The sequence below is a fragment of the Rhinolophus ferrumequinum genome, chromosome 6 (genome assembly GCF_004115265.2).
Source record: "Rhinolophus ferrumequinum isolate MPI-CBG mRhiFer1 chromosome 6, mRhiFer1_v1.p, whole genome shotgun sequence".
NCBI classification, from domain to species: domain Eukaryota; kingdom Metazoa; phylum Chordata; class Mammalia; order Chiroptera; family Rhinolophidae; genus Rhinolophus; species Rhinolophus ferrumequinum.
The window spans coordinates 10,748,852-10,769,442 of NC_046289.1; the positions used below are offsets into that span (position 1 = coordinate 10,748,852).

At 38.2% G+C, this 20,591-nt stretch overlaps 1 protein-coding gene across 1 annotated transcript in view; it reads left to right on the top strand.

Annotated features, from left to right (window-relative positions):
- Positions 1 to 7,988: 7,988 nt before the first annotated feature.
- Positions 7,989 to 20,591, top strand: part of CATSPERB (cation channel sperm associated auxiliary subunit beta) — a 71,251-nt gene continuing 58,648 nt past the window's right edge. Inside the window, exons 1-5 of the mRNA XM_033109035.1 lie at positions 7,989 to 8,099; positions 8,437 to 8,515; positions 14,079 to 14,167; positions 16,515 to 16,655; positions 19,439 to 19,499. Coding sequence (XP_032964926.1) covers positions 7,998 to 8,099; positions 8,437 to 8,515; positions 14,079 to 14,167; positions 16,515 to 16,655; positions 19,439 to 19,499 — 472 coding nt within the window. The 5' untranslated portion in view covers positions 7,989 to 7,997. The remainder of the gene's footprint in view (positions 8,100 to 8,436; positions 8,516 to 14,078; positions 14,168 to 16,514; positions 16,656 to 19,438; positions 19,500 to 20,591) is intronic.

The window sequence follows — 20,591 nt, forward strand, 5'->3', positions numbered from 1 at the left end:
CTTTCTTTGGAGACATACAAACACCTGGTAACAAAGTGGCACCAAAAAACTGATGAAAAGCAGTTGTTCAAGGCACCACTCAGTTCTTGCTTTAGCCCTCCTCTCCAGAGGAAAGTTTCTGTGTTCTTGCAGTGATTCCCCCCCATAACTTTATGAATGTGGTGATCTCTCTATTTTTTTTATTAGTTTAAGAGGTACAAAACAACATAATGATTAGACATTTATACCCATCAATTCCTCTATTTCTTGATTTGCCAGACTGTGCTTTGTCAATAAGCTCAGTTTAAATGTTGGAACCCAATAAATATCATCTATATTATCATGTCTATCAGAGTTCAATGGGAGAAGCAGGACCTGTAGGAGATTATATATCTACATCTCTATCATCAATCTGTCGACCTACACACACACACACACACACACACGTATGCAGACACTCGTTTGTTGTAAGGAAGTTGCTTATGCAACAGTGGGGGCTGGATAAATGAGCCTGGAGTCTGCAGGGCAGGCGATGAGAAAGGGAAGATCACAAGCGGACAGGAACCCGTGAGCACAAGCTGAAGCTTGAAGACTGAGCTGATTAAGTTATGTCCATCCAGGACATAACATTTCATTTATTTAAAGTCAACTGATTAGAGTCTTTGAACCTGCAAAATCCTATCACAGCAACACCTAGATTAGTGACTGATTGAGTAACTGGGAGAAGGTATGTGGATCCTACAACATGGCTGCTGCCTCCCCTTTTGTCCTCCAGCTTGAGAGAGAATATCCCCTGTAAGCCCAACCTAATGAGAAACATGCTAGAAAGGGAATTCTGGGGAATACAGCCAAACTGACACATCACAAAGTTATCACAGTCCAACCTGGAACCCATACACATCTACTTAGATCACACTTAACGTCCAAGAAAGGCAGTGACAAAGTCATACTTCCATACTAACATGATACCACTATCCTGCGCACAACTGAACAGGCTGACTTTTCCCTCGAAGGAGAACAGAGTCGTCCGGCGATGTGCAGTCTTCTCCTTTGACATCCTGTAACTTAAATACTGAGACATAAAATTAACTCTGATTAGCACATTTTAGGAGATAAGAGGATGAGAGAGAGAAAGCCACAAAAATATTTGGTTAATATACGTGCAAACATTCATATTACAATAAGGAGGGAATACTCATGACTATTAATGTCTTCACTTCTACCACTGGTCATCTAGTCATTACGTAGAGCTACTTTCTCCTGCTACCCATTCCATATTTCCTTTGCCCTCAGCAAGCACCTCAGCTGTCTATAGTTTTTATTTTTACTAGTGGGGTGACCTTACCTTCATTCTTGAAGGGTCTGACCTATTAGCAGTCCTACCTCAATTGGGTGGTAGTTTTCTATGGACTTTAATCACAAGACAGGGATTACTAAAGGATGCCCCGGGGGAGTCTCCTGTAAGCCATATATACTCCTGCTTACCCTCCCCTCCTTGTGTAGTACCCACCTAGTCTCCCGCTGGTAGTCCAGATCAATCACCCCAGTCAGTAGAGGGACCTCCTCCTTCACCTCTTGATTCAGAGGCACGAGAGGCCAGCATGGCAGGGAGTGGTCTCAATCTGCAGTTCTAGGAGATCATTATTGTGACCTGTACCAGCTCTCCATTGCTGCATAACAAGTCACGCGAACGTAGTGGCCTAAAGCAATATATATTTATTATCTCATGGTTTCCATGGGACAGGAGTCCAGACTTCTGGTTCTTTGTTCAGAATCCCACAGCACTGCAGTCGAGGTGTTGGCTGGGCTGGTTTTTCATCTGGAGGCTCAACTGGGGGAGAACTTACTTCTAAGCTCAGATTGTTGGCAGGATTTATGTCCTTGTGGCTGTGTAAGGGAGGGCCCTTGCTTCTTATTAGCTGGAGGCCACCCTAATGGCTGCCTGCCTTTCCCTGCCACGTGACCCTCTCCACAGGCAGTTCCCAACATGGCTGTGCTTCTTCAAAGCCAGTAGGAGGATCCCTCTTCTTATACAATGTCTCAGTTTTCTTATATGATGAAACATAATCATGGGAGTGACATCCCATCACCTTTGTCCTATAATGTCACCTAAATGAAGGAGTGATAGCTCATCATCTTTGCCATATCCTATTGTTTAGAAGCAATTCACAGGTCCCACCCACACTCAGGGGGAGGGGCTTCTACAAGAATATGGATCACTGTGGGTCACCTTAGTCTATATCCGCCACAGTGTGTAAATACTGTTCACTTCCAGGCCGAACAGTGTGCCAGGATTGTATCTTCTCTTTTATGGTTTCAATGATATGATATCTAGACCATCAAAAAGGGGATGTTCCTAGATGGATGATAGCCAGAGTTAGTGTGGTGATCATTTCGCAATGTATATAAATATTGAGTCATATTGTACACCTGAAACTAACATAGTGTTATATGTCAATTATATCTAAATTTAAAAAAGAGAGAGAATGTTCCTAGCACTCAAATCAAATGGATTTCTTTTGTATTACCCTCCATCAATTTTATGATGTTTAAATTCATGATGCATTTAGGATTTCTGTGTATTGGTTTTTGAGCACCCATGTTTACTCTCATTCCTACCGGACTAAACACTACAGGGATTTTCAAAGTGGCATAAACCCATAAGGATAGAGAAACCTGGAGAAGTGACAGAAACAAATTTAGAAAGCTGCAAAGCAGATGGGTAAGTGGTAAGTGAATTAGCAGACCTAGGAAAGCTGAGTTCTAAACTGGCACTGGGGACAGAGCGGAAGCAATGGGATTTATATTGCAGAGCCCCAAAGAGCTCAGGACTTGGCAGCACTCTGGAAGTGGAGATGAAAGTGGGGCGAAAAGTAGGATCGTTTGAATACCCATGGAAGACATTTTTAGATCCTCTCCCCGATACCCTGCACCTAGCTGCTGCCCTTTCCCCACCCAGACCGAGCCTGGACGTTTATTTTTGTTGGAGAGTAAAACAGGATCTTTGGAATGGTGGAAATCAAGCACATTTGAGAAACGATTACCATACTGAAAGCAGGGAGAGGATGAATGCTTACATGCTACCATAAATACTGACACCCCAGAATGCTAGCAGCCAGGCCTGTACTCTGAGGAAGGAGCTTGGAAGTCCTAGGGAAGTTTGAGAAGCCGAAAAGAAAAGACCTAAAAACACTGAGATTGTTCCTCAATGAAACAACGTCTACAGAATACGCTACTGTTTCTTACCCCTTTTCACAGTTGATATATAGACCATTCTCTTGGATCCAGAGCTTCAAATATGCTTGTTAGCATCTGATTTAAAATCTGAGAAAACAACCAAGGATCATGAAAAATGTTGGGAAAGTTTCAAAATTGAAATACTGAGACCAGGAAAAAAACAACAAAAAAAGGAAAAATGACTTGGAGGAATCAAACTAGGCAAGGAGATTTATAAAAAAGAAAAGAAAAACCACAGCACCCTGTCATTAATAGTCTCAGAAAAGGGAGAATGTTATGTAAGTGAAATAAAAAAAAAAATAGATTCTATAAAAAGGAACATTTTGAAACTAAAACAAAAATGTTAAAAATAAAAGTCTTACAGAAATTGTAAAAATATAGAGGGTTTGGAAGACAAATTCAGAAAACTCTTAGAAAATTAAACAAAATGACAAAGAGATAGAAAATAGGAGTGGAAAGAAAATTAGACCAAAAACAGACCCAAAGACTGTTGGTTAATAGAGGAATGGAAAGAGTGCATGTGTGTTGGCAAAATGGAGAAAAGGGGAGTGAAATCCTCTTCTTGCAGAGTGGAAAGTCAATAGGTAATGCCTAAATCGGAAACAAAACAAAACAGCAAAAGACTGAAAGTGATTGTCTCTGGGAAGGAAAAGTGGGGGGAAGAATGCAAGACTTTGCTATTTTTTGCAACAAGGCTCATGTAGAATGATTCGGCTCTTTAAACTATGTGCATATATAACTGATGAAAAAGTAAAACAGTTTCTTTAAAAAGTGCCAGCTTTTATTATGATTTATAGCATTACTTCATTATAGAGCATTTTGTTTTTCCTAGAGTTTTTTATTCATTTCATTTTTCATTATTGACAAGAGAATAATGTGCCTTTAGTATCTTCAAGTTTTCCAGTCTGCTTGGTCATAACTTCATACGGCATGGGGTTCCTCTTTTTCTTTCTTTCTTTCTTTCTCTCTCTCTTTCTCTCTTTCTCTCTTTCTGTCTCTCTCTCTCTCTCTCCCCTTCCTTCCTTCCTTCCTTCCTTCCTTCCTTCCTTCCTTCCTTCCTTCCTTCCTTCCTTCCTTCCTTTTTTTCTTGTTTCCCCCCACCCCCCCGCAGGAACCCTCTATCACCCTGTTCCAATCTGGCCTGCTTACTTTCTAGGCTTGCTGCCCACTTGTCATCACCTTTCAGTCTCCCAGATTGACTCCAATGCTTTCTGGATCCCATGTCTTTTGTTTTGTTTGAGTACATCCTCAAGTAACTTCCAAAGAATGATTCATGGCATGTAAATTTCCAGTTCTAGTTGTATCAGTTAGATACTGTGTAGACCATCAATGCGTACCTTCAGTATTGCGCAGGTATTTCCATTTTGATGCATTGTTGGAAAAGACCGTATCACAGTGTTGCTACAATGACTGAAAACTACACCTTGCTTCCATTCAAAAGCCTCATCTTCGCTAGTGGGAACCAGCAACAAAAGAGAGAGCCCCGGGTTCCCAGAAACCAAGTCTTTATTAGGAGAGAAATTTTGTTGAGTTCTGTACATTATTTCAGATTGAGGAGTAACTCTCTTCTTTAGGTCAAAGTCACCAAAAAAGGTGAGAGTATTTCTTACACACACTCTCCCAGGAACAGATGAAATCCAGATACCAGCTTTCATGACCTGAGCGTAAAGCAAGTTATATGTGGCTACGTGAAGGGACTTTGGAAGGAGAACATGAGTGTAAAACAGTTTTATCATCATCATTTAAAGCTATTTGGTAGCCTCTGTGACCATTCATGACTAGTCAGGGTACTGAGTAAGTTAGTAAGATTCAGTCTCGGCTCACTAGCCAAAGGCTGCCTGAGTGGGTCTAAACAACCCCACAAAGGACATTCCCACAGCAATGAATCTGGAGAACAGAGGCATGTTATTTGGTCCTACTGATTCCCAGGCACACACAGCTGACTCCTGTCTTTGTGCTTGGTGTATTATCTTGTTTGTCAGTAAGGTCTTTTCTATTTTTCTCAGTCCCACTCTTCCTACAAGACACAGTTATGAAGCTCTTTTTGACAGATTTTCTTCTCTTAAACCTCACTGCACATAGTTGGCATGACCTTTTAGCACGTATGTTTTTCCTCGGGCATTCTACAATCCCGCGACGACTGAAGTGTTTTATAGACGGTCTCATATAGGTTTCTGAACCTTCCTAGGTGGATGTTAAAGACGGTAGGTTTTGAGAAACTCCACTGCTTGTAGTTTTTTAAAGGAAATGACCCCTGGTGCTTTGAAGGAGGCAGTTAATTGGAAATTCCAACTGCCTGTCCTTTAGATTTTCTAAGCAGGCTTCTGTACTTGGTAGCAGCTGATTGGCTGTTCCCAAAGTTAAGTGGACTACGAAACCAGTAAACTGAAAACTCAGCTCCTGATTTTGGGTCTTCTTTCTCAGACTACGTGGGAGAAAACACACACACACAAAAAAAGTGCAACCAGTCGGGCATCCCATTAGGAGGGACAGAAAGAAAAAAGGACCCTACTGTAGTACGAATTTACAATGTATGACGATTTCATGGAGTAACTGCAAATGAGCCAGACGGTGGAGGAGGTAGGCTCGTTCTTTGGGGGCAAGTCCTAACATTCATTTGGTGCCAGATGTGTCCAGATATGTGACACATCTGACAATTATGTAAAACTCAATAATTAAATGGGAATGAGAACTGGGGGTAATTTAACTGCTTACGAGGGCGAGTGGGGAGAGTGCTGAGGATAAGACGTTGCTTCCGTATATAAAGATATGGATTCAGAGCTAGTATTTATTATGGGCTTATTTTGTGTAAGTAGCTAGTAGTATTTTAAATGTAATTCATTTAATTCCCACAACAACCCTGTGAAGCACTCTCCCTATTTTACAGAATAGAAAATGAGCTCGAAGAAGTTAAGTAACTTTCCAAAGATTAAACATCCCAATGGGCAGAGCCGATCTTAGGCCAAAGTGTCTGCCTTTCCTCTACCCATCACATGGTGGTTGAAAGAAGGTAGGACCGAACTGAGAAAAGTTGTAATACTGAAGAATGAGACCAATGTAATTTAGCAGTTTTCGTGACAGTTCAACTCTAATTAGATGCTTAATATCTCCACGTTTTAAAATTTTCATTTTGTGGTGTCTTTGGATGCTGACTAGGTCTGTTCCATCTGGAGAATTTGGTTCTAGGCCAACTTTGTCACTAGCTAGTAACAGACTTTGAATATATGTTACTTAATTCCTCAGATATCAACTCTAAAGTACATTTCATCTCAAAATTACACACACACTCACACACATAGGCTGCATTGCTAGAAGAAGGGGACGTGCAGCTAGTGGCAAAGCCGAAACGTTGCTCCTCAGTTGCCTCTCCCTGGACTTAGGCCCTCTCAGGTTTCCTTTCCTTAATGAAAGCGTCGCAAGGCCTTTCAAAGTAAGTTTTTCGTTCTTTCGTTAAAGATAGATACAACCAAATCCATGCGAATGAAATTAGAGATCGTTTCGTATTTATTCGAGAGAACTGAATTGAAATAACAGTGAGTGTAACTTAATAACGGTCATCCAGATGGGGGCCTGGAACACAACACGTTTCAGTCAGTCATTCAGCGATGAGCAAACACCGATGGCTTCCAATCATGGTGTTATGTCACTGAATTTGAATGTTTAGCAAAATAATACAAGATATTTCCCGGTAAGGGCACTATTTTCAAAGTTGGACTGTGATAAGTTCTCTATTTATTGCGAAATTCATTCTTACACCCAAAATATAATTGAGCACAGCAGCAATGCCGATAGAATGCTGATGAACCATTTACTTCTTCTGGCCTTGTGAAAACAAGTTGTTCTCTCAGATGATTAAAAAAATTGCACTTAAAAAGACACTCCCCTAACCATGTGATAAGGATGGTAAATTTAAAACTGCAACAAATGTGTGAGCTGTCTATTGTCAATTAACTGTGTTGAATCAAGCAAACCGATGTTGAGGGAGGAAAACATCGGTTAAATTTAATTTACTCAGCCGCTGTCTGGAGCCACACAAGATCTGGTTTTTACTCTAGCTGCAGTGCGTAAGTCCGTTTGTCACTGTTTTGTGGATGCTGGCAACAGACAGAAGACGCCTTAGCCAGAAACAAGGACTTTATCACTCATACCAGAGCCGTAGCCAGGGCGAGGCTCACCGCAGTTCCCCACGCCTCCAAATCCCATGGGGTAGATGTCTCTTATGGATGCTGCATTTATTTACGAGGGCCACTATAGCAAAATCCCATTGACAAGGGGGGCTCCACAACAGAAATGTATAGTCTCCCAGTTCTGGCGGCTCCAAGTCTGAGGTCAAGGTATTGGCAGGGTTGGTTCTTTCTGAGGGACGTGGGGGAAGGATCTGTTCCAGGCCTCTCTCCTTGGCTTGTACATGGAAACCCTCTCCCTGAGTCTTCACATCATCTTCCAGTGTCGGAGCGCATGTCCAAACTTCCCCTTCTTGTGAAGACACCAGTCAGATAGGGTTAGGGCCGACCCTAATGACCTCATTTTAATGTAATTGCTTCTCTACAAACCCCATCTCTAAATAAAACCGCATTCTCAGGTATAGGGCTTTAGGACATGAATTTTTGCAAGGGGCACAACTCAGCCCATAACAGATGTTTGCTAACTCATGTAGTGGAGAGGAGAGGAACAGAGAGCTTGGGGAATTCACCACGGAGACAAGCCTGCTCTTTTCCAGGGGAGAAAACCTCATCACCCATCAAGGTTTCTCGTTGCAGACAAACCTGGGGAGAGTGGTCATGACCTTGCCCTCTGGGCACACAGCAAGAATGGGCCAGGATGCTCAGAAGTCGTGTGGATTGTCTCTCTCAAGAGCAATGCAGTCGAAATCTCAGGCTAAGGTACAGCTGTACTGTCCTCAGCCTCTTTAGCAAGTCGGGTTCTGCTGGGCACAGCTGCAGAATTGCTCACAACTCTCCAGCCGTTACCTACATTGAAGAAAAGCCTGAGCCACAGCTCTTTAGTTGGCACTAATGGTATTTATAAATACTTTTCATACCAATTAGGGAGTAAATGTTGAGCGTAGCCAACTATGATGTTGTCAGCTTTTGTCACATAATGAGAAATAGTTTTAAAGGAAGAGATGATTTTTTAAAAATTTGTAGTTGTTTCTAGCAAAGGAACTCGAAATTGTGTTTAGAGTCATTGAATGGAAATGATTCTTATTTCTTTCAACAGATGGAAGTGCTGCTTTTACATGTTATAATTCTCCTTTTGAACATGTTTGATTTTTCATCAGGAATAATATATAATAAAGGTAAGTTTCAGACTCTCTTACTCTCTCTTTTCTTCTAAGGAGTCCTCTTTTATATCCATTCCTCGCTAGCAGTTAAAATATGTTTCTTTTACCGTGTTTCCCCGAAAATAAGACCTAGCTGGACCATCAGCTGTAATGTGTCTTTTGGAGCAAAAATTAAAGTAAGACCTGGTCTTATTTTAATATAAGACCGGGTATAATATAATATAATATAATGTAATATAATACTGGGTATAGTATAATATAATATAATATACCAGGTCTTATATAATATAATAAAATATATAATATAATACCAGGTCTTATATTAATTTTTGCTCCAAAAGACACATTAGAGCTGATGGTCTGGTTAGGTCTTATTTTTGGGGAAACACGGTAGTACTTCTACTTATGTTTCAATTTTCCCAGATATTATCTATCTTTGGTTCAAAGGTTTCTAATAATATCATTGGGAATCTATTGTTACTAAGTTGGGTACACAGAGACTTCTGTTACAGTATTTCACTACTTATAAGTCATAGAGTCTCTTCATGTTTAAGGAGAATTTTATATTTGCAAAGCTTTATTTGAATAGATGTTTTTCATTTTTCCTCCATGAATAGTTTCATATAGTATGAATTATAAGCTGAATTATAAGGCTAGTAGATTGAGACTGAAGAGAATTTTCCGTAAGTAATATAGTTGACCCTTAAACAATACGGGAGTTAGGGGTGCTGAGCCTCCGCAGTACAAAAGTCTGTGTGTAACTTTTGACTCCTTTCAAATTTAGCTACTGTGGTTCCTCAGTCTCTACAGGGGATTGGTTCCAGTACCCTCCATGAGTACGAAAATCTGTGCATGCTCAAATCCCTTATGTATACAGTTGGCCGCCGCATCTGCAGATTCCGAACAACAGATGGAAAATACTATTTTTGACCCGCAGTTGGTTGAATCCCTGGATGCAAAACCTAGGAAAACAGAGGGCTGACTGTATGTTTGTTAAAAAGAAAATCCATGTATAAGTGGACTATGCAGTTCAAACATGTGTTGTTTAAGGGTCAACTGTACATGGATTAAATTAGTCAATAGGACTTGTGTGGTGGGAAAACTGTGCAAAAGGAATAAGACAAATCCACCTTCATTGGGGTAGATTGTTTAGATTCTGTAGCATCTTGGACTGGATATATACTAGAATATAGCAGATGCTCAATAAAAAAAAACAACTTGTTGACTACAATGGAATAGAAATATTTCCAGCTGTCTACCTTCAAAATGCTTTCTCCATAGCATACATTTTTTTTAAGTACTTAATTTCATGTTCATTGTTCAAACGTCACCTTTAATTTGAAAGGACAGATTAAGTCCTGATTTACTTTTTTGAAAATAGCTGCCAGGCAGCTTATTCCTGACAGACATTTGCCATTTCAGAAAGATCAGAAAATTCAGAACCCATTCTGCATTTTTCAGCAATGCAAAAAATCTCGAACTCATCTTTAAATTGGACCATTTTTTAAAAGTAATTTGCCATTGAGTACCATCAACATCATGTTTGCTTCCAAAGGTGTTCGTAGTCACCCTCTAGTCTCACTTATGATGTCCTGTAGTATTTTGCTGCTTCTGGCTTCAATGTCACTTCGTCAAAGAAAACCAGAGCCGGACAGTAGTTAAGGCTGTAAGAACAGACTTTATTCGGGAAATATTGCAACTGGGAAAAAGAGACCTCGGTGTAGACTTGGGCTCGTTTCCAAATACAGCATGGAGAAGTGGGGATTTATAGCCAAAGAGCCGGTTGGGGAGGGAAGATGGGTGGATGGAAAATTACTAAGAGGAGACATCAAAGATAGGAGGGATTCTTGCTAAACTGACTAACAGGATTCTTGCAAACATGGTTATGCAGATCGAGCAAGGATGGGGCCTGGTTAAGAAGAGGGCTTGGAGCGCCTGACTGAAGTTTCTCTAGGACAGTCTTTGTCAGTTGCTGGAATTGTGTAACTATGAACAGAGCAGTGAATGAATTTCATAAATAGCAGTTCTCTTCCTTTGTCCCAGAGTGATTTTCTTACTCTAGTCAGAACAGACATCCAATCAGGGATTACAGTTTCCCTTTATATCATGATTCTTACGAAAGTCACACACACTGTTAAGAATGTAACTTCTCTGGCTTATCTTTCCTTTAGAAGCTCACAAAAAAGTAGTTCTTTTTGTATTACATTATTAAAACAATCTGGAAAACACTATAATCTGAGAATTTCTAGGCAAAGGTAAGAGGGTTGGCAATAGCTTCTGTCTCTCACCTCAGCATCTCTTATGTTTTCCCCTGCCCTCCTCTTTCACAAGCCAAGCTCAAAAGATCCTGTTAACTCAAGGAAATAATTCACAAAACGCTACCAAAATGGAGAGGAAAAATTGACTAGTCTTGCTGAGACAAGTGTTAGGAAAAGCTTCTATTTGAACCGGATCTTAAAATGTGTTAAAATTCAAGGTCGAGCATGGAAACAGTGAGAACCCATGTGCACTCCAGGAGTGCTGGAGTGTAGGTCGTATGCAGGGACATCTGAAAGAGGGGCTTGGTTGTTCACAAATTGTCTCACAAGGTGAAGAGGATGGTCTTAGAGACAGAAACATCTTGGTTCCAATCTGACACACTGTTGTGAGCTGGGTGACCTTTGAGCAATAGCAGTGTTTCTGAGTATTGGTCCCATCTTCTTTAAAGAGGAAACAATAAAGCATGTGGCACAAGGTGACATATAAACCCAGAGTCTGACTCAAAGTATGTTACTCAAAAGGGGTGAATTTCCTTCTGCTTAGTTTCTCTTCCTTTAAGGAGTTTATTCATTAGGCAATGGAGTGACAGTAAAAACTTTTAAACAGAGGAGTGATTTGGACTTTAGAATCAAATTATAGCTTTAAAAAATAGATCTGGCAGCATTGTCAGGTGTGGGCAAAGTAAATGTATAGGTTGAAGAGTACTTTGAAAACTGTTTAACATTATAACGTCAAAACGTAACGTCAAAACATATTTTAAGCTGCATTAGTGATACTTGCATTAATATGTTTCAGAATAGCATTGAACTGTTACATTGTACAAATAAGATGAATAACATGCAATCATAATGGAAACTTATTTTTACCTCCCACTCCTTGGGGCTCCTCCTTTGTCCTTGGATGCATGTTTGGGCAGACACACACACACACACACACACACACACACACGGTGCCAAAACAAAAAAAGAAAAATGTATAAACATTTTAAGAAAGGAAAACTGTATTAAAATTGTAATATTCAACATATACCAATAACAAAAGATGAATACAAGTCACATTTGACTTCTGCAATGACAAGAGGTGCTCAAAGTGGTTAGTTACCATCAGCGTCCAGACACTTCTGATTATGGCGAACTACTGCTTGAGCAATGTTGACAAAGCGTCTACTTGTATACATTTTTTTAGCACCCCCAGTGTTATATTACAATTAGGTGGTTCAAACGGTTCTCCAGTGATTTCAAATTACAAAACACAGATTTGCATTCTAATTAAAATACCCAAGCCCACGCAACAATCATAACTGAACTCTTATTTTCTAATTGAAGCTTCTTGCCTTATTCCTGATTGGGCCAGAGCAGATGGGAGACCTGTAGTTAGGGAAGAAGGGTTCAAGTCAGTTTCCTTTTTCTCCTGGAGTTTAGTTTCCTTGTCACCCTTTTGCTAACTTTGAGTTTTGACCCTTCTTGCTACAAGGCTGTAGGCAGGGAGAGAGAAGAGTGTGTGTGGGGGGGGGGGACATGAGGGAGGATACAGAGGTAGTTCTTACCTGATTCTAAGGTGACTGTCCGACATCAGCCCTCTCTGGATCCACTAGATGTGTAAATTTGAGCCTCAATCTGGACACTTACCCAGGTCCTTCAGCGCCCTGTCCCTTCCATTAGATTGCGGGGAATCTCTTATCTACAGTTCTAACAAGGACAAAATATTCTCTATTCCGATTGTCCATTGATTCCTTTTCCAGCTCTTAAAATCCAGCTGTGCCTTCAAATTCTTTCTGTTGAGACCCCGCTGCCACCCAGAGACCTTTGCTAACAGGACCCCAGGGAACTCAGTGCTACCGTGTTTCCCCGAAAATAAGACCTAGCCTCAGCTCTAATGCGTCTTTTGGAGCAAAAATTAATATAAGACCCAGTCTTATTTTACTATAATATAACACCAGGTATATAATATAATATAATATAATATAATATAATATAATATAATATAATATAACATAACATAATATAATATAATATAATATAATATATAATATAATACCGGGTCTTATATTACTTTTTGCTCCAAAAGATGCATTAGAGCTGATGGTCCAGCTGGTCTTGTTTTCAGGGAAACACGGTAGTTCTTTCTCACAAGTGGCCCACAGAAAGCGTTCACACATCTTTTGCTCCAGAAGATTTGGACTCCCAGCATAGCCCCCTGGCATGGCCACTTCCTTCCCCTCAAATCATCTCCCATCCTCTTCACCAAATCATTTCTTGCCTTTTTCTAAGCAGGAGTCTGAGTTTTTACCCCCAATTAGAGGAATACATGTTATTCCTCTACATGAATGCATTGTTGAGTGGTCCCATCAAAGCCATTTTCCTCAGACTCAGGATAAGGAGAAGTGATAGAGGATTCTGGGTGGATGGTGGAGGAGAAAGTAGAATCTGTCTCCCCACCTAGACAACAATTGCACTGGCAGAATCCATCTGATGTAACTCCGGTATCTTGGAACTCTGAAATCTATTGAAGGCTTGCTGCTTCCAGAGGAAGGCTTGGACAGTCAGTCGCAGTTCATTTTAATCATTATCAACTCTTCTCACAGTAGAAGCTATGCATCCCCCATGACAGGCAGCTGTGCCTGTGTTCCTAGAGCAGTGGCACACAGCTTGCAGAAACCACAGTGGGCATAAAGGACCCTGTCTTCCAAATACTGGGGATCTGGGTGATTGCCGCTGCTGCTTCTGATCAAGAGGTGCCCACGAAGAGGCAGGCAGCCATTGTCATTAGCCCCCAGCCCCATTGTTGCAAGCCTCTCCCCCTCTGGCTGAAATGATTAAGGGGGTACTTAAAGGGCCAGTACTCTTTTGCCCCCACCTTCATTTTTCACTTTTTTTTTCCCCTTCTGGGAGCCAAACATTAAAGACCAGCACATTCAAAAAACAAAAACAAACACACACAAAAACTGCATGCATGGGGGCAAATTAGAAAGTGACCGTGCATGCCCAGGGAAACATGCAGGATCAGAAAAGACCTAAGAAGACCTTACTTACCTTTATACCTCAGCCTGATCGTGAGTCAAGAACTGCTGTTTGACCACCTCTGAAATACTTGCACCATAGCCTAGCATGTGGCATATTTTGTTTTAGTGTTCAATCAGACCTTCCTTTTTAATGTCTGGATTTTGTATCTTTAAAATGAAAAATGATGGAAAATTTTAATTTTATCTAGGGTATACAATTATAATTTATATTTTAAAAAACATTTTTACAGTTTTAAAAATATGGTTCTTTTCATAGAAGTTCAGTGACCTACGATATATATTTTTTGTATTATTTAGGTGATATGGAGCAACACTTTGCTTGTGCTAGCCAAGGGCTCCCCAAAAAGAATGAAATAATCAAGTTGTATCTTACCTCAGGTGACTTGGTAAGGTCTACTAACGACATGTTACAACCCTTCACATTTCTTTTAACTTCACGTGTAAAAACCAGTAGCATTGTATTCTTTTCCAATACTTTCTATATGCTCAGACTTGGGGAGGTGACATTCTATATAAATAATAATCCTTTCTATTCCATTCCACATGGATTAGGTAAAATATTTCATTTAGCCATTGAATGCCCTGCGTGCTTTTGCTTTTGCTGTTTTTCCGTTTGTTTTAAGATGCCTCCTCCTCCCCTTTTTAAAAGATCGGCTGTAACGATCTTCACTTTTTATGGATCCCACTTGTCCTTTTGAAGTTTGACAGATGTAGCCTGTTAGAGGAAGAAATGTATCTCACATGACCTTGAGAAAGAATCTTTCCCTTTTATAACAACTACCACATTGCAGTTGTCAGTTTGGGTGAGGGTTGATTTGACTCCTTTGATTCAAAAAATGGCAGACTTTTGAAAAACACACCAAAGTAAAATAAAACGTAAGATAGCCATGTAGCAAATGCTAACAAAAACATGTTAATAAAAAATGTATAGATCGTCTGAAACTCTATGATAAATATAATAAAAACAAAGAAACACCCCATGAGAACAAATATATTTATCCCAAAGTCTGTTTTGACTTAGTTCCCAGTTCCTTTTTGATATGCCAAATATATATTTGACTTTTTATTTTCAACTATTGTAAAGTGCATGCCCTTTGAGTCAAAAATGCCTTTCCTATTTGTCATTATATATTATGGGGAAAGAGAACGGGCTTTGGAAGTAGAGAGAACTACAGATGTGGAGTCAAATCTTGATCATTCTAGGTATGGTCTGTATGCCCTGGGGCAGGTTACCTAACCTCTCTGATCCTCAGTTTTGTCCTCTTAAAAGGGGAATTATAACCTACTTTTCAGATAGTTGTGATGTAGTAGGTCTAGAAGTGGTATTAGTACAAATAATAGCTAACATTTATAAAGTGTTTATGTGTGTCAGGCATTTTTCAACGTGTTTTATGTTCCTTATGACATTTAATCTTCTGTAAGATAAGTACTGTAGGGAAGTACTGAACCTGTCCTCTCAGGTTCATTGGCTGTGGCCTGTAAAATAAACGGACAAAAGACAGATTAACAGGAGGGAAAAACAGAGTTTATTTACACAGGCAATGTGTAAACCCATGGGAGAAGGTAGTGATGAGTAGCTCAAAGGGGTGTTGAGAATTGGGGCTTATATACCATCTTCACAAAGGCAATAAATGGTGGAGAGTGACAAGACAAAGGAAAAAGTGTTTGGGTTCATCTTCCTGCCAATCCTCATTAAAATGTAAGTTCTGCGAAGTCAGAGGTTTTGGTCTGTTTTGTTCTCTTCTGTTTCCCCAGTGCCTACGTCACTGCCTCATTTGTAGAAAGGGCTGAGTAAGTATTTTTGGAATGAATATGTTTCCTCATTTCACAGATAGGGAAACTGAAACTTAGGCAGGTCACTTACCCACAGTGCTCTTACGTACCACCGTGTTTCCCCGAAAATAAGACCTAGCTGGACAATCAGCTCTCATGCGCCTTTCAGAGTAAAAATTAACATAAGACCCGGTCTTATTTTACTATAATATAAGACCGGGTCTTTATAATATATAATATAACATAATGTAATATAATGTAATATAATATAATATAATATAATATAATATAATATAATATAATATAATATAATATAATATAGTACTGGGTCTTATATAATATAAAACCGGGTCTTATATTAAGTTTTTGCTCCAAAAAATGCATCAGAGCTGATTGTCTGGCTAGGTCTCATTTTCAGGGAAACATGGTAAGACAACTAAATGAGTTAAAACTCTTAGTATCTATCTATCTCATGTTGGGCTTTGGTAAAATCCACCGTTTGTGATTGCTACATTTTCATATACCTTCTCAAAACTGGGAAATAGCCAAATATCCGATATAATGCAGTAAAAGTAAGTTTTGCTTTGTACATTTGTTTCTTTTTTATTTAGACACAAAACAATAATTTTAATAAAACGGATTTCTATATAAGATAGCATGTGGCTTTGATTCTATGTTTATTAAGTGTAATAATTTTATGACCATTTCTATGACAGAAAAGATTATTATAAGGATGAATTGAAATCGATCATGACACCAGCATAATAGGTTACTGAGTTCTGAAAGTATACTTTTCAAAATGGACTTTTTTCCTACTTAGAGCCTGGAATTACTAAAAAGGTAGAGGTCTTTAGCAGTATCTACTCTGCGTAGATTTCTCCTCACTTTTAAATTAATGTGATATGTTTCTTTCCCTTGACTTGTCATGACTTGTTTTTTTGTTTTCCCTCTTTCCTAAAGGATATCCAGTGTTTTTTCCAATCTGAAAGTAAGCTTACTTCAAAGGAATTTCTAAATGTGTTCACATCAGGAGGACTTGCTCCCAGTTTGGGGATCATAAATAGTACATATACTGGCATCTTCCACTTTAATTTAACTTTGGTAATTACATTTTATTTTATTCTTGTTTTTTAAAAAAATAGCTAGTCCAGTAACATTACATCTGTATATGTTTTAAACCCAATAATAAAGTGTTATGCTTTTTGCTTTAAATAGTCAAATATGTTTTAAAGAAATTAAGAGAAGAAGAACACTCCCTCTCTCTCTCTCTCTCTCTCTCACACACACACACACACGCACACACACACACATTATTTTTTACCTACATATGTACTATTTCCACTCCTCTTCATTCTTTCCTGTAGACATAAGTTGCCATCTGGTGTCATACCCTTTCAGCTTGAAGAACTTCTTTTAGCATTTCTTACAGCACAGGTCTGTTGGCAACAATTCTCTGGGAGTTTTTCTCCTTGAAAATGTCTTTATTTCACCTTCATTTTTTGGTAACAACTTCATTAAGACATAATTTGCATACCATACAATTTACCTACTTAAAGTGTACGATTAAATGGTTTTTAGTATATCCATAGAGTGTGTAAACCCTACTCTTCTAAAAAGTTCCTAGTTTTACCTTGTACATTTAGATTATTGATTGATCCATTGAGTTTATTTTTGTACATGGTGTGAGATCAGTGTCCACAGTCATGCTTTCACCTGGGGATATCCAGCTGTCCTAGCACTCTTTGTTGAAATTATTATTATTCTTTCCCACATGTTTTGTCACCTTTGTTGGAATCAAATGACTGTAAATGTGATAGTTTATTTGTTGATTCTCAATTATACTACATTGCTCTATACATCTATTTGTATGCCAGTACCATGTTGCCTTGGTGTGAATTTTGAAATTGTAGTGAGTTGCTTTGTAATGAGTTTAGAAATCAGGAAGCATGAGTCTTCCAACTTTGTTCTTTTTGAAAATTGTTTTTGCTACTCCCCACATTAATTTTGCTAGTTTTTGTATGAATTTTAGGATAAGTTTGTCGATTTTTACAAAGAAGCCAGCTGGAATTCTGATAAAAATTGTGTTGAATCTGTAGATCAATTTGAAGATTATTGCCATTTTAATAATAATAAGTCTTCCACTCTATGAATATGGAATGTCTTTCTATTTATTTAGGTTTTCTTCAATTTCTTGCAATAACATTTTGTATTTTTCAGAGTCTAAGTGACATACTTTTTTGTTAAATTTATTTCTAATATTTTATTCTTTTTGATGCTATTGTAAACGAACACACTTTCTTAATGGCATTTTCAGATTTTTCTTTGCTATTGTGTAGAAATGCCAATTAATTTTTGTATATTGATCTTGTATCCTGCAACCTTGCTGAACTCGTTTATAAATTCTAATAGGTTTTTAGTGGTCATCTTAATTTTTGAATGATAGTTTTGTCAGATGTAGAATTGCTAGTTGACTTCATTTCCTTCTAGCATTTTGAATATGTCATTCTGCATTTTAAATATGCCACCTGACACTATTGTTTCTGAATGAGAAGTCATCTGTTAATTTTATTATTTTCCCCTATATGTAATATGTCACTTTTTTCTGGATGCTTTTAAGATTGTCTATTTGTATTTACCCTAATTGGGTTTCTCTGGGCTTCTTGGATTGTAAGTTTGCCAAATTTGTAAAGTCTTCTACCACTGTTTCTCCCCCAAAATGTTCTGTCCCTTTCTCTGTCTCTTTTCCTGCCTGGGACTCTACTTATGCACATTTTGGAAACTGTGATATTGTTCCACAGATATCTAAGTCTCTGTTCATTTTTTACAAATCATCCTCTCCACCTTTCAGAATGGATAATTTCAATTGCTATGTCTCTAAGTTCACCTGTTCCTTCTTTTGCCATCACCAGTCTGCCATGGAACTCATCTGATAAATATTTTATTTCAGTTATTTTACTTTTCAGCCTCATTATTTCCATTTGATTTTATTGTTATATTTTTCACATATGTGCTGGGATTCCTTATCTATTCTCTCATTAGGACATTTTCCTTAAATCTGTGCACATATTTGTAACTGCTGCTTTGAAGTCTACATCTGTTATCTGGACTCACTCTGAGTCAGTTAGTTTATCATCTACTATTTCCCCCCCAAATATCAGTTACACATTCCTATTTCTTTTCATATCTTGTCATTTTTGGTTGAAAACTGGACATTAAAGATAATAAGTTGTAGCAACTCTGGATTCTGTTATATTCTTATGAGAATTTGCTGCTATTCTTGTTGGTGGTGGTCTAAAAGGTTATTACTTGCTTTGACAGGAACTACAAACTGTCTTACCTGGTTTCGGTCTCTGATATCTCTGTTCAGTTCTTTTATATTCCATTGCTGATTTTTTAGCATGGCTTCTATGGATTTCCTCTGTACCTGTGTAACCCAAGGATTTGGGAAGGGTTTATATTTAACTCTTATATCACCATTCTTGCAATTTTTTTGCTCCTGGATTGTCCTCTCAAATTCCCAAATTCTCTGTTAATACCAAGCTCTGTCCTCTGATACATCAAACCAGTAATGCTTCAGCTTTGTGCTACCTGAGATTGACTGTATAGTATTACACTTTGTGGCTATAGTATTATACATAACTGATGAACATTTAAGTTATTTTCAATTTTCTACTATTACAAATAATGTTGAAAAATATTCTCGAGCACATTTTCCCCCCACACATATGTGAGTATAATGTAGGATAAATTTCTAAGAATAAAATTACTGGGTAAAGTATATATGCATTGGGTGTTTTGTTTTTAAAAGATAGGGTAGAATATGCTAAAGTAAGTGTTGATATTAACATTTAAAACACTGTTTTATGATGTCTTCTTTATTCAAGTTCAGTGACCGGGTTTACTGGTTGATTCATATTCCTAGAGAAAACATTACAAAAAATACAGGTAAGAGTGATCTGAATTAATTCTTTTACCCATGGATCTAAATTGCCAAATTTAGCAAATAAAAATATTTATTATATTAAAGAATTATTTACTACCCCATGTAAATGTCTCATATAGCATTTGGGACATACTTAGTAAAAATTATTTGTGGTTAATCTGAAATTCAAATTTAATTGAAGTTTCTGTATTTTATCTGGAAACTCTATTATAGGTAGATTGTTCTGACATATATAACATTTATATTATTCTTTATTTAAATTAAACTCATTTTCTAGAACTTGAAAATTGGAGTATCGAGAAATTCAGCTGCCAATTAATTTTACTGAAACTGAATCATTAATCTTAAAATGTTATAGATTATAATATGTAATACATTCTTTTACTATGGAATCTACTATTAAGTGTTATGTGGCAGCCTAGCTTTACATACTACTATAAATATCCAGATGGAAAGAGGAAGAAAGTCAAATTCCAGGAGCTGTGGGTATTGAGCTAGTGGACTGAGCTAATAAATCTTCTGCCATGAGATATATTCCCATAGTTTAAAGATGATAGAAGTTATACGCGTATTATTTTAATATGGTAGGTGCAAGGAACAGAAGAAAGAAACTAAGGAAAAGAAGAAATTTATTTTTGTCATGGAACCCAAAGATAAAAATGCAACCAGGTTATAGGAAGGAATTTGAAATAAGAAATGGAAAGACAAGAGGAACCCAGGGAATGCTTTCACCCTTTTTCTCTCTTCTATATTTCCTGTTAATCTACATTTATTTTTCTTTCTTTGCACACTAGTTTCCTAAAGCTGCATCACTGCCATCAAATTTTTACATATATTTCCTAGGGGCCAGCCCAATTCCAAATTTCCAGGATATCTTGGCGTAGTGTTCATCTAGCGTCCACTTGTGTATCAGTCGAATATTGCAGGCACTGAGGAATTGGGACAGTGAGACAGAGGAATCATACAGGCCAACCCCTTGAGGTTTGGGAGTAATTAAAAGACATACAAAATTGTGTGTCCTACAGAGTAAAGGGGGGGGGAGAGGTTAGAGTAAGGCAGAAATGACAGAAAAGCTCTTTATAAAGAAGTGTCAA